We start from the raw sequence: 14,194 nt of genomic DNA on the forward strand, positions 1-14,194 counted from the left end.
GACTCTAGAGCAGTCTTTTTTATTTTCCAGATTCCATGCCACAGTATATCCTTGCCCAGAAACATTACATGAAAGAATGGAAATGAGTGTTGGTGTAAACATGCAACTTAAATAATGTTTGTTTATTTAAGTTGATAATTACATGGAGCACAACTAAAACATATTGGAAAGGATGTAATTTGACTCTGGTAAGGCACCATTCTGTTACCTCTGAAAAGTGACCATTCTTCGTTTCACCTGAAAGGAGATCAACTTGCTCATCCAAACAGCATTTTACTTCTCCTTGACTGTATCTTACATTTCTCATGTGCAAGTTTACAAAGTAGATGCTCCCAGAAAGTTCAACTATGCAGAACATCAAGTCGAAATATCTGCCCCTACAAATTTCCCAGGACGAATCATTAGATCGAATTATTATGACCGAGTTTTTAACCATCCTACTTAGGTCAAAGACATTAAAGCCACATGTGTTGTTAAACATCTGCTCTGGCTGAGATCAGTGAACTTATGGTGGACTGGAAATAATTTCTGGTATGTATTGTTTAGCAACACATCATACAGTATATTTATCTTTAAAGCCATCAAAGGTTTAAATTAATTGGCATTAAATGGACAGCTTGGTGGCTCAGTGGTTAGCTGGGTTTGATTCCAACCTTAGTTGACTGATTGTGTGGAGTTTGCATGTTCTTCTCCCTGTGTCTGTGTGGGTTTTCTCCAGGTGACCTGGTTTCCTCCCACAGTCCAATGATGTGCAGGTTAGGTGGATTGGCCATGCTAAATTGCCCATTGTGTCCCGAGATGTGCAGGCGAGGTAAAGTAGCCATGGGAAATGCAGTGTGACAGTGACAGTGTAAGGTGGTGGATCTGGGTGGGATGCTCTTTAAAGGGTTGGTGTTGACTGAATGGGCCAAATGGCTTGCTTCAACACTGTAGGGATTCTATGAAATTGTCTTTGGGTATAATGCATTAAAATGATCTAACCTCAATTTTTTTTCCCCATATTTTTATGCAGTTTTGTGGCTGGAGTGATCCAACGAGAACGGTTTTCTGCTTTTGAAAGATTACTATGGAGGCTGTGTCATGGAAACATTGTCTTACGCCACGTAGAAATCAATGTTCCAGCAGAGGACTGTATGGCTGTAAGAAAAACATTCTGTGCTTAACATGTAATCAATTTACCACTAAATGGATAGGGACAATAAGCTAACACATAATTGATTTTGATAACTACTTGACCAAGAATACAAAAAGGATATGGAGAAAGGGTGGAGAAAAGGAAATAGTACAAACAACTTCAACTGGCACAGGAACAATAGGCTGAATGATCTCCTTCCGCACTGTATATTTAGTCAAATATTTTCTATGTATTTATTTCCAGTGGAAACAGGAGGTAAAAAAAAGCCCATTTTCATGATTTATTGAAATATGAATTCTTTCAGCACAGGAAGTATATCAATGGACCATAGACATTTTCTGCTGGTGTCAAAGTGGGTTAAACCCATGTAGGTTATGATGGATAAATCTGTCCATCAAGCACCATCACTGATGTAACACCCCAGAGTTACCCGTTCTGAGACATCATGAGCAGAACAATTTTCAAAAAAGTGGTTAATGCTAATGTTGGACTCTGAAACAATTACATACAATTCAAACAAGGGCCTTAAAGGCAAGTTCTTTGCTTTCCTGAATATTATGTAAAGCAATTGAAAAATGAGTTTACTTAGGCTATGCAAGTGGTGTGTGTTATAAGCATATTATACCTAAAATATACTACTGTGAGCCGATTTGGAAAGGGTGGGGAGTGTAAATTTAATCTAAATCATCCATTGGAAGCTGATGAGATTGGTTTTGCACTCCATCTGATTTTGCTCTACATTAAGGTCAGTGAAGAGTTATATTGGATGGATGGTAAAACTCACATCACTATCAATTCTCTAAGTCCCCTACATAAGTTCGGTTCCACTTGCCCTCTATTTTGTTTGCAGTCAAACAGATTAATAACTATTTAGTTTTTTGTCAGATTTATACCATTGCTATAAAAAGACTTGCTCAATTAGTTTTTCTTTATCTGCAGGATGAGTTCATCAGTAAAGATGTGTTCATCGTTTTCTTCCAAGGAGAACAGTTCAAAAGCAAAGTGATAAAGATATGTGATGGGTAATTATCCAATGAGTTTGGTTAACAGTTGCATTAAGGGTAAATAGTCCAGTGTAGATGATTCTAGAGCAGTCTTTTTTATTTTCCAGATTCCATGCCACAGTATATCCTTGCCCAGAAACACTACATGAAAGAATGGAAATGAGTGTTGGTGTAAACATGCAAATTAAGGATCTCCATATGGTATGTTTTGAAGAATTTTATCTAAAATTGCAAAGGTTGGTTCTCCTATACAGACAATCATTGGTGCCCAGCTGCTGTAGCAAATCTCAATAATGCTGCACCAATCATCCGCGAGGATCATCCAGTTTCCCTGTCTAAGCTCAACTTGCATGTCACAGGTTACAATGGCAGGTTAGCACTTGGATGGGCCTGAATTCTGAAAATTCTGCTGGAATGCAATAAATGAGGTCAAAAGCTTTTATCACTGAATGAAGGTGGTTCCTGAAGACTATAATCCAAAATCAAAGCAAGAAATTTAACACTCAGCTCCATTTCCACCTACTTCCATATAACCGTTCAATTGTAGCAGAAATGGAAGAACACATTTTGGTAAGGCACAAATGAAGGAATTGCAGTATACAACAAGGGGAGGGGCCTGAAAATATATTACGTGGACTTCCTGCTACCCCCCACTTTCCACCAAAGCGTACATAATTTGACATCTGGTGATGCTAGCTAATCTCAGTCATCGCATTTGAGACCGTTAATGGTCATCCCAATACTGGCCTCGATTTTAATACTATGAGAGAAGTTTATGTGAACTGAGAGGCCTAGCAAGGTCATCCTGAGGAATGCAAGGTGGATGGAGGCAAGGTGCATCTTCCTCATGAACCCAATATCAATATTTGGTACCCTCCAAGGTCTGTGTTGTGATGTGCTCTCTCTCTCTCTCTCTCTCGTAGTCATTATTTCAAGAATTCCACCATATCTCCATACTTTCCTTCCCCACAATGATACACCAGTACTTACTCCAGGATTTAGAATCAAGGAACTGTCTGTAGTCCCGATCCTGACCACTGGTGGTGCTGTGGCTGCACAGCTGCCAGGCAATCAGATTGACTGGTAGTTCTCGCAGTTGGGATTTCTCCTCAAGTGAGGGCTAAAGTCCCATTCCATCATATTAATGCTCCCCTTTGTAATCATTCACATACAAATAGATTTTTTCTTATTATATTGCGCTGTACATGAATTAGTTCTGTTGCATTCTCTGAATAACAGATACAACTTACTTCATAGTTCACTCAATGGGGGTCAAATAACTAGCAAAATTACGAATTTAGATACAAAACTCATCAATTTAAGCCGCTAGAATTTAACTCGCTAGAATTTAAGCCAGTAGCCAGATAAATGGGAGATTGTAAATTAAAACATACAAGTCAATTGAAAGCAAATATTACAGTCAGTTTAAATTATACTGATACAGAAAATCTATTAAATTCTACTAGTCTTTAGAGGGGAAAATCAATTTTAAACATATAGTGGTTTATCAAATTTCTAACAGTGGTTAAATCAAGATGAAGGATTTGTTTTGAGTTTCTTCTGCTCCGCCACGGTAACCTCGGTAAACATTCATTAGAACTCCATTTTACTTTTGCAAAAGAAATCGCTCAGGTTTTGTAAGGCTTTCTGGCTGAAATATTTGAGAAGTTCAAAGAACTCCTTGTTGCAAAGTTAAAATTGTAGCATTCTCATTGTGCATAACACAGTACTGGACTTTGGCCTTAGAAAGTGTGATGTGGTAGAAATAGATAGAATGATCAAGAAAAAGACCAGCTGGGATCAGGCCTGTCCCACATCATGAATTCTAATCCATCAAGGCAAAATTCTTCCTAATTCCCCCAGAGATACAAGACCTGCTTGGAAAAGCAATCAAGAAATAAAACCAGAACCAGTAAAGGAAAGCACAAAAAATCACGAAAACTTCTCTCAAATCCCTTCACGTGATTGGAGTCGGCTTAACTGTCAATTATGTTAACTATAATTAACCTCCCACAGTCCAAAGATGTGCGGATTAGGTGAATTGACCATAGAATATAGAACATTACAGTGCAGTACAGGCCCTTCAGCTCTCGATGTTGCGCCAACCTGTGGAACCAATCTGAAGCCCATCTATCCTACACTATTCCATTTTTGTCCATATGCCAATCCAATGGCCATTTGTATGCCCTTAAAGTTGGCGAGTCTTCTACTGTTGCAGGCAGGAGACTGGCATGCAAGGCACCTGCCACCTTCCTGCTTCCACCCTGATTAAGACCACCATGGCGATCAGGCACTCTCCTGATGGGAACATAAGAAGCAAACCTGTCCAGTGCTCCTAGAAAGGGGCCTAATTCAAAGGACTCAGTGCCTGATCCTGGGATCCTGCATAGGGAAGTGGAGATTTATGAAGAGTCAATCCCTGGCCTTGCTGCCGTTTCTCAATATTCATATCCCCATCACTCTGACTTCAGGGTCCCTCTACTGCCACCATCCACCTCTGACTCGGGATCCAGTGACAATGCTTGACCTCAGATTCTAATTGACCAGCAGAGCCTTATGGTCAGAACTCTGCCCTAAGGTATAACCTGCTAACATTTTCTTTAGTGCCTGAGTGTCATTTAGTACACTTCCCTAAAACAGGCAACGTGGGGCTGTCACCATTCTCCAGGTGCTGGGCAAGATGTGCCCCACTACCACTTTAACACCTCGTTTAAATACAGCTCTTTGCTTTGAGAGATGGTTTGAAAGTTATGCCACTTGGTTGATTGAGGATATCAATTCAAAAAGAATTTCATCTTTAAAAAGTCTAGACATACTTGTTTTGATCAACTTACTGGAAATATGATTAATGTTTCTTCACTTACTTATATTAAAATTTCTTGAACATAGAGGTTGGAACTTTTAAAAATGATGCAGTTATTAAGACAAAGATCATCAATATTTTTCGGTGTTGACATTTATTCAATTAAGCAATACTGACACTGCCTTTTCAATGTTGATTTCTGTTTTGAGTATTGTGTTGTTAGCCAGGAAAATAAAATCCACTTGTTCTATCCACAAATCTGTTCCCTTGGAACATGAGTCACCTAAGGGTGTACTCAGTACAAAAAGGTTGAAAATTTCTGATAAGAGAGACAAGCAGCCCTTGTATAGTTGTTCTCCCCAACTTACAACCAGCAAAAAAGAGCAGAACTTTGGCCAAATGTACACTTTTTAACTCTTTCAGTTTAATTCCTTTTCCACAGTTAAATAAATTGGGTGTACAAGATAGGTACTCGGGATTTGGTGTCGAGATATACATGGCCAGATTCTATATGGTGCATTCTGTAACTGAATGAAAAGTGTTTCTCAGTTTCCATTGGTGTTGTTGATATTTAAGAGAGACAAAGGTTGTGCAAGGAAAAATTGTCACTTTGAATTTTCTTGATGAATCACATTAAAACAGTGAAAAGTGATCAAATGAAAGCGATTTGGCAAAGGAACATACATTGTCAGATGGGTTTGTTGAAGATGCAGTTCCACTGCTTGGACTGGTCTGGGGTGGGAGGCATCTCCAGTAAAGTCCAGACAGAGTGTGCTGCTTCAAAGGACGAATCTGTCCTTCTCCATCTCAGAGTTCTGCTGCTGTGGGCATTACAAACTGGACAGACAGACTGTTTCCAATCGATCAGAGCTGGGGTGTGGCAGAGAATTGTGCAGAAATCTGGTTTAGATTGTCACGTGATCTTCAGCTTGTATTGGTTTTGTGTATGTTTCCTTGTGTTTTTTGCAACTAAAAGCTTATCTCTGGATATGTCTGATTGCTGCCTGTATGGAGACAGGATAGTGTTGAATTAGAGAATGTGTTTCAACAGGTAACCTGTGTGGTCTGGTGGCTAAACAGTGAGTAGGGGGAGAGAATGGAGTTGTATGTGCAAGGGAGTATCCGCCATGTTGCTCTGTCCCATGCACGGCATGGCTTCAGGACACGGCTGCTGTGCCATGGTATTGCTAGTGAGGAAAATTGCCAGATTGGCATTAATTGTCCAGATGCACAGTGGCTTTACAAAGATGGGCTGGGTGCAATGGATGCCAGTCTATTAATGGATATCTGCTGAATGAGGAGTTGTTTGACAAACGATGCAGGGTTGGATGGGACGGAAATTGGACGTGAGGGGTGCGATAGAGGTGTTGCATGTCATTAATGAGATGAGATTGGTAAGGTACAGTAAGAAAACTCGCTAGCAAAAGATCAAATAATGAAGTGTGTGCATAACTACAGAACCAAGGAACGGAGGCTAGATAGAGTTCTTTAAACTGAAGCTGACTTGCTTTCAAGTCAGCAGACTCTTCTTAATAATGTGAGTTATTGTTCAGACTGCTCCACAGCTGCAGGCTAGGATGTTGAGGAGCTACACAGAGGAATTGGACACTCTGGAAATGGTTTCAAAGGGCTCATGGTCATCATGGGACAGCAAAGCCAGGTGGACAAGCAGTGGGGTCTATGATGAGAAATTGGTTTTCAGTGGATGTTCGTCCTACCATAGGCCTTTGACTGTCACTCTTTGCATGGTAGCTTTAACCATATGGAACAGCTTGAGAGCAGGCATCCTGAGGCTGGCAGATTGTACAGGTCATTGAATAAGGGCAGACTTAAGTTGAAATACATCTTTTCCACTAGTTTGCAATTAATCTCTGGATGTAGGGAATGGATGGTGGGCAAGCAATATTGCTTACCACTGGAAGATAGGGGAGGTAAGTTGACCAAAGAATACCTGATCATGCAATTTGTTGAACTGCACCTCGATAAGTTTGGTGTGGACATATTGGTACCCAATTCCCATATTCCCAATTCCTTCGTCTCTGCCGCATCTGTTCCCAGGAGGACCAGTTCCAAAACCGTACAACCCAAATGGCCTCCTTCTTCAAGGACCGCAATTTCCCCCCAGACGTGGTCGACGATGCCCTCCACCGCATCTCTTCCACTTCCCGCTCCTCTGCCCTTGAGCCCCACTCCTCCAATCGCCACCAGGACAGAACCCCACTGGTCCTCACCTACTACCCCACCAACCTCCATGTACAGCGTATCATCCGCCGTCATTTCCGCCACCTCCAAACGGACCCCACCACCAGGGATATATTTCCCTCCCCTCCCCTATCAGCATTCCAAAAAGACCACTCCCTCCATGACTCCCTCGTCAGGTCCACACCCCCCACCAACCCAACCTCCACTCCCAGCACCTTCCCCAGCAACCGCAAGAAATGTAAAACTTGCGCCCACACCTCCCCCCCTTACTTCCCTCCAAGGCCCCAAGGGATACTTCCATATCCACCACAAATTAACCTGCACCTCCACACACATCATCTATTGCATCCGCTGCACCCGATGTGGCCTCCTCTATATTGGGGAGACAGGCCGCCTACTTGCGGAACGTTTCAGAGAACACCTCTGGGACATCCGGTCCAACCAACCCAACCACCCCGTGGCTCAACACTTCAACTCCCCCTCCCACTCCACCAAGGATATGCAGGTCCTTGGACTCCTCCATCGCCAGACCATAGCAACACGACGGTTGGAGGAAGAGCGCCTCATCTTCCGCCAAGGAACCCTCCAACCACAAGGGATGAACTCAGATTTCTCCAGTTTCCTCATTTCCCCTCCCACCACCTTGTCTCAGTCAAATCCCTCGAACTCAGCACCGCCTTCCTAACCTGCAATCTTCTTCCTGACCTCTCCGCCCCCACCCCACTCCGGCCTATCACCCTCACCTTAACCTCCTTCCACCTATCGCATTTCCAACGCCCCGCCCTCAAGTCCCTCCTCCCTACCTTTTATCTTAGCCTGCTGGACACATTTTCCTCATTCCTGAAGAAGGGCTTATGCCCGAAACGTCGATTCTCCTGTTCCTTGGATGCTGCCTGACCTGCTGTGCTTTTCCAGCAACACATTTTCAGCATATTGGTACCCAACCAGACACAGTATTCTGCAGTTAAGTACATGGTGCCAAGCCCAGAGATTGTTCAGACCTCAGCCTCTGACCCTAATACTGAAGAGTTTGTTGCAGATTTTTATTTTTTTCTACAGTCTGGATGAGCTGTTGTCTGAGCATGAAGGTTCTGTTAGGGGTGATCCCTGGATAAAGATAATGGGGATCCTGCTTCAGTCTTTGGTCATCCTGGGTAATATTCAGTTCCCAATTAGGGCTGGCATTGTGAGGGTGAGATGTGCTAGGGACTGTGTTGTTGATGTTGCAAAATTAAGCAACCTCATGATCAACCATTATTTTATCGAAGTGTTTTGCACATCATCTACAGAAAGATTAAAGAAGCACACATGAAGCATGCTTACGTAGCCATGATACCTAGATAATATCCATTTAGATTCTATTATTATAGCCTTAGGCTATCGCTGCCAATAATTACCTATCGGGCTAGGCATTGAGCAGAAGCTGCTGAGACCATTTACAGGAGTATCTCTCTCTGCTGTGCCCTCGAGAACAGCTAAGGCAGACTCAATAATTTGTCATGGTCACCATGGCTGGGAATTTGCCCAGAACCTCTCTCCCAGATGTGCGAGTAAGAGAATGTTTCCACCCCACATCCCATGAACACTCATTGTGAGGCAGGAGCAACTCCAAGGAAATTTTCGAACCAAGACTGAGAGTTTGGATTAATTTGAATATTAAATGAAGGCCTGAATTTTCCTCTTTAGATAATAACATTTTAAATGTAGGGAAATATTCCATTGTATAAAAGAGAAGACTTTGTTTGTACAATTTATTCCACTTAAAATAAGTGTTCATGATATTGTGTCCTTGACCATGAACTTGCTATAAAAGAGAAAAACCAGGAAGTTTAGCAGTTAATCTTCTACAAAAAAAGATTTTATTTATTCCTGTATGAATAAGAAATGTTATTTTACTAATTTTAAAGCATTGTTTCAACATGTGACAATAATGAAAAAGAGATTTAAGTTTAAAATGTGGCTATCTTAAAAAATCTATCATATGTCATTAACTGTCTGTAATGACATAATGAGGGCAAACCAAATCACCAATCTCATACTTATAAAATAAATTCAAAAATCTGTTTTCAACTTTTGTAATCTTGCAGTCAGTAAATTTGACATTTTAAACGTAGGGAAATATTCCATTGTGTTAAAGAAAAGATCCACATGTTTAATTGCAATCCCACGCTATTTGGAAATGATACTTTTTATTTAAGGAATGTCACAATGACAACATAGATGAAACTAATAGTCAGATGCCCTCATCAGTGAACTCCCTATGAAAGAGGACAGACCTTGTTTGAAATCTAACAAGATAATAGAGAAGGAAAAATATTTATAATCTATACATATCAAGCTATATATTTTTTAGATTACTTAGTGTAGAAACAGGCCCTTCGGCCCAACAAGTCCACACCGACCCTCCGAAGAGTAACCCACCCAGACCCATTCCCCTACATTTACCCCTTCACCTAACACTACGGACAATTTAGCACAGCCAATTCACCAAACCTGCACATTTTTGGAATGTGGGAGGAAACTGGAGCACCGGAGGAAACCCACGCAGACACAGGGAGAACGTGCAAACTCCACACAGACAGTTGCCTGAGGCAGGAATTGAACCCAGGTCTCTGGCGCTGTGAGGCAGTAATGCTATCCACTGTGCCACCGTGCCGCCCATAATGCTTATTATTTATAGCTACATGAAATAACCTATATTTCCAAAGAAATTTTTAGTGATACAATACAATGTGTGCATAAGTACAGGAATTTACAATTCCTGGCAGAGAAAGTTAAGGAAATAGATCACATCAAGCAAGACAGCAAGGAGAGAGCAAAAAGGTTTTGGTTATGATGTATCTCATAGAAAAATTATCCTTACTGTGAAGTGCATCGGATCCAGCATATTTTTATCCTTTCACAAAGGTGAGGCAATCATCGTGATATTGTTGATTAGTCCTAATGTGAAATCACAATCTTTGTATAGAGTGCAATAAAGTAGCATCATAGTTTCCATGGTGACAGATAGGCTGCTGCAGAAACGTAGAAAATTCAGCATGAGTGGTCTTTGTCACATTGACTGTACATGAAGGGTACTTTTCTCGTATACTGACACCACAGAAAGCTCAAAACAGTTATTATGGGCAAGTTGCTATGGTTACTGCTGATTGGTGCTTGGTACCATTGAGTAATAATGTATATGTTTGAAAACTTTCCATTGTTGTAAAGACTTTGTAGGATTTATTCCACTTAAAATAAGTGTTCATGATATTGTGCCTTTGACCATGAACTTGCTATAAAAGAGAAAAACCAGGAAGTTTAGCAGCGTAATCTTCTACAAAAAAGATTTTAGATATTCCTGTATGAATAAGAAATTTTATTTTATTAATTTTAAAGCATTGTTTCAACATGGGACAATAATTAAAAAGAGATTTAAGTTTAAAATGTGGCTATCTTAAAAAATCTATCGTTATGTCATTAAATGTCTGTAATGACATAATGAGGGCAAACCAAATCACCAATCTCATAAAATAAATGCAAAAATCTGTTTTCAACTTTTGTAATCTTGCATTCAGTTAGTAAATTTCAAAGTCTACAACAATTCCAAAAACAACATATTTTTCTTCATTAAGCTTCAAGTATAGAAACTTTAATTTTTCATACTTAAACCTGTCTTTTTAATCATCTGGCATTTTGTTGGCAAGACATGCATCAATAATGAATGATTGCCTACTTGTCTAATTACAGCAGTTTAAACGTTCTTTGTTTTCTGAAAAGTGCTGGAAAGTGTCCTGTACTCATAAGGCACTATATAAATGCAAGCCATTCTTTCTTTCAAAGAAGATTAGAGGGGAGAGGATCAATTGGGCCAACACGGTGAAAGGTGGGAGGAAGGAGAAAGAGGCAGGAGGGAAGAAAGAGAGAAAGGTGAAGAGAAAGAGAAACAGGTTGAAAATTGGAGAAAGGGACATGAGAGGAGAGAGGGAAGAGGTGAAGGATGAGAAAAAGGAGGGAACAACAGGAATAACGGAGTGATGCCTGGGGTCGAAAAACTCTGGATGGGAACTGGGAACACACAGAGCAGTTGATTGGAGGTAGGGATGCAAGGCTATCAAAATCTCTCAGCAGGAGGAAAGACAAGAATCAGACATATAGAAAGGTGTGCAAGCTGAAAAACAGAATTAGTTACGAAGAGTGAGGGACAAACATACATTCAAAGCCATTGTAAAAATCATCATTACTATTCACTTGCAGCCAAAATTATACACAGTAGACATGCGAGGGGTGTCGAGATCATTACCAGAAGCTTTGTGGGTCTTGCACTCAAAATCAACATTTGACTTAAATAAAATTTAAAATGATATTTGCATGCAAAATGTTATTACAACTCAAAACTACATCTGACACATCTTCTGCATGGAGCTCAGCAATTCTATAAATGTCAGAAACTCCAGGTATTATTTCCGCCAGCTGCTGCGGACACGTACCTGATTGTGCTCAGAGAATTATTGAGAGAGTACCAATTGAGGTGAATGTCATAGAACTGATGGAGGATGTAGGTGAAGAGCTTGTTGGTCATCCTCTGAGGGCTCGTAGTCTTCCTCCTCATTGGTGGTGCTAGTGTTGAAGAGATTGGGAGGTGCCCCCTAGCTCTGTGCCTGAAGCTTGATACCACTTGTGCCTATAGCAGAGAAGACGAAGAATTATTTGCTGAAAATTCAGAGAACATGTTTGCTTTTGTGTCTGTCTGAGAAGAGCAGAGCACAATGTCACTTATGGGTCGTTGGTCCATTTCAGCCTCCCTACAGGTACAGTCCTTATCCTCCCCTGGTCAGTACAATAGCCCTTTTCTTCAAGAGAGTGACGATTGTAATGTCCAGCATCATCAGTACAAACCTCCCCAGCTACCCCTATTCCCTCTGGGGTTTTGTAAAATTCATTCATGGGCTGAGGGTGCTGCTAGCTAGGCCAGCATTTATCGCCCATCCCTAATTGCCCAGAGTCAGCCATATTCTTATATGCCAGACCAGGTAAGAATATGGCAGTTTCCTTTTCTAAAGGACATCAGTGAGCCAGATGGATTTTTCTGACAATCAACAATCAATTCACAATCATCATTAGACTTTTAATTCAAGATTTTTATTGATTTCAAATCCCCCCTTCCACGTGGCGGGATTTGAAGCCTGGTCCCCATAACATTACCTGGGTCTAGTGATAATACCTCAAGGCTGTCGCCTTCGCTGTGGGACAACATTTCCTGCAATAAGAATAAAAGAGAGATCAGGTGATTGGAATGAGTGCAAGAGCATCCTGTGAATATGCATAACCACGCAAAGTGGTTAGCTGTTCCAAATGCGTAGGAAGCAGAGCACTCATTTAGCAAGAGGTGGATGTGACCTCTTGAGTGGTGCTGAGGCTTGCAGGCTTTGACCTGTTGTGAGATGCCAGTGCAGTCGTAGAGTTGGGCTCAATGCCACTGTGTCTAACTTCTTCTTGCAAAGCTCAGGAGATCATTCATTTTTTTGGGAGACTGCTTCCCGTCCCTGTTGCTGTGATCTGTTTCCAGGCTAGACAGGACTGATGGGTTGGCCTCCAAGTGCCATCCCATGGGACCAGGCTGGGCCTTCTCTTAGTGAGCCTGTACAGCAACATCTGCAAGGCAGCATCAGGAAACCTGGGAACCAGAATCAGCTTGATGGAAGGCACACCAGCACCTTCAATCACAGGGGGTGCTGCCAGTGACAAGATCTCCCAGATCTTACACAATTAATTTTCAACCAAAAGTTTCAGTACCTTCTGAAGCACCTCAGATGTTAACACGCCAAATCAGTAGAGTGTGCTGCTTAAAGTTTCTCATGAATATGACCGTTCCTTTGAGCAAAAAAAACTGAAGGATTGTAATTCATCTGTAGGAGTTTGTTTTTAACAGAAGGTATTTGCAATTAATGATGCTTTGTAGCCAATCGATGTCCATTGTATTTTACTACTTAAATAAGTTCTCACAATTTAACTGATTTGTCTCACAAATTTGACTGAGTTTTTTTTGAAGAGATGACCAATAAGATAGAACATAGAACATAGAAGAATACAGCGCAGTACAGGCCCTTTGGCCCTCGATGTTGCACCGATCCAAGCCCACCTAACCTACACTAGCCCACTATCCTCCATATGCCTATCCAATGCACGTTTAAATGCCCATAATGAAGGAGAGTCCACCACTGCTACTGGCAGGGCATTCCATGAACTCACGACTCGCTGAGTAAAGAATCTACCCCTAACATCTGTCCTATACCTACCCCCCCCCTAATTTAAAGCTATGCCCCCTTGTAATAGCTGACTCCATACGTGGAAAAAGATTCTCACTGTCGACCCTATCTAAACCCCTAATCATCTTGTACACCTCTATCAAGTCACCCCTAAACCTTCTTTTCTCCAATGAAAACAGCCCCAAGTGCCTCAGCCTTTCCTCATACGATCTTCCTACCATACCAGGCAACATCCTGGTAAACCTCCTCTGCACCCGTTCCAGTGCCTCCACATCCTTCCTATAGTATGGGGACCAAAACTGCACACAATACTCCAGATGCGGCCGCACCAGAGTCTTATACAACTGCAACATTACCTCAGTACTCCGGAACTCAATTCCTCTACCAATAAAAGCCAGTACGCCATATGCCTTCTTCACCGCACTATTTACCTGGGTGGCAACTTTCAAAGATTTGTGTACATGGACACCAAGATCTTTCTGCTCATCCACACTACCAAGTATCCGACCGTTAGCCCAGTACCCCATCTTTTTATTACTCTTACCAAAATGAATCACCTCACACTTAGCTACATTGAACTCCATTTGCCACCTTTCTGCCCAGTTCTGCAGCTTATCAATATCCCGCTGTAACCTGCCACATCCTTCCTCACTGTCTACCACTCCTCCGACTTTCGTATCATCCGCAAACTTGCTCACCCAACCTTCTAACCCCTCCTCCAGGTCATTTATAAAAATGACAAACAGCAATGGTCCCAAAACAGATCCTTGCGGAACACCGCTAGTGACAGCACTCCAAGATG

The 14,194-nt window shown here is 41.6% G+C and overlaps 1 protein-coding gene and 1 long non-coding RNA gene across 3 annotated transcripts in view; one reads left to right on the plus strand and one right to left on the minus strand.

Annotated features, from left to right (window-relative positions):
- The window catches only part of LOC122549954 (V-type proton ATPase 116 kDa subunit a 1-like), a 140,626-nt gene that overhangs the window by 11,555 nt on the left and 114,877 nt on the right, over positions 1 to 14,194 (plus strand). For both annotated transcript variants that reach the window (XM_043690237.2, XM_043690238.2), the window contains exons 7-9: positions 1,013 to 1,139; positions 2,075 to 2,157; positions 2,247 to 2,340. In XM_043690237.2, the coding sequence (XP_043546172.2) occupies positions 1,013 to 1,139; positions 2,075 to 2,157; positions 2,247 to 2,340 (304 nt within the window). The remainder of the gene's footprint in view (positions 1 to 1,012; positions 1,140 to 2,074; positions 2,158 to 2,246; positions 2,341 to 14,194) is intronic.
- On the minus strand, positions 1,026 to 12,462 carry LOC122549955 (uncharacterized). The gene is made up of 3 exons (XR_015757222.1): positions 12,329 to 12,462; positions 11,614 to 11,807; positions 1,026 to 1,137 (listed from the first exon to the last, which is right to left on the minus strand). It is a non-coding gene; the product is annotated as an uncharacterized LOC122549955 (long non-coding RNA).

Source organism: Chiloscyllium plagiosum, unplaced genomic scaffold (genome assembly GCF_037043375.1).
Source record: "Chiloscyllium plagiosum isolate Xiang-an unplaced genomic scaffold, Cpla_swu_hap1 HiC_scaffold_5, whole genome shotgun sequence".
Lineage (NCBI taxonomy): Eukaryota > Metazoa > Chordata > Chondrichthyes > Orectolobiformes > Hemiscylliidae > Chiloscyllium > Chiloscyllium plagiosum.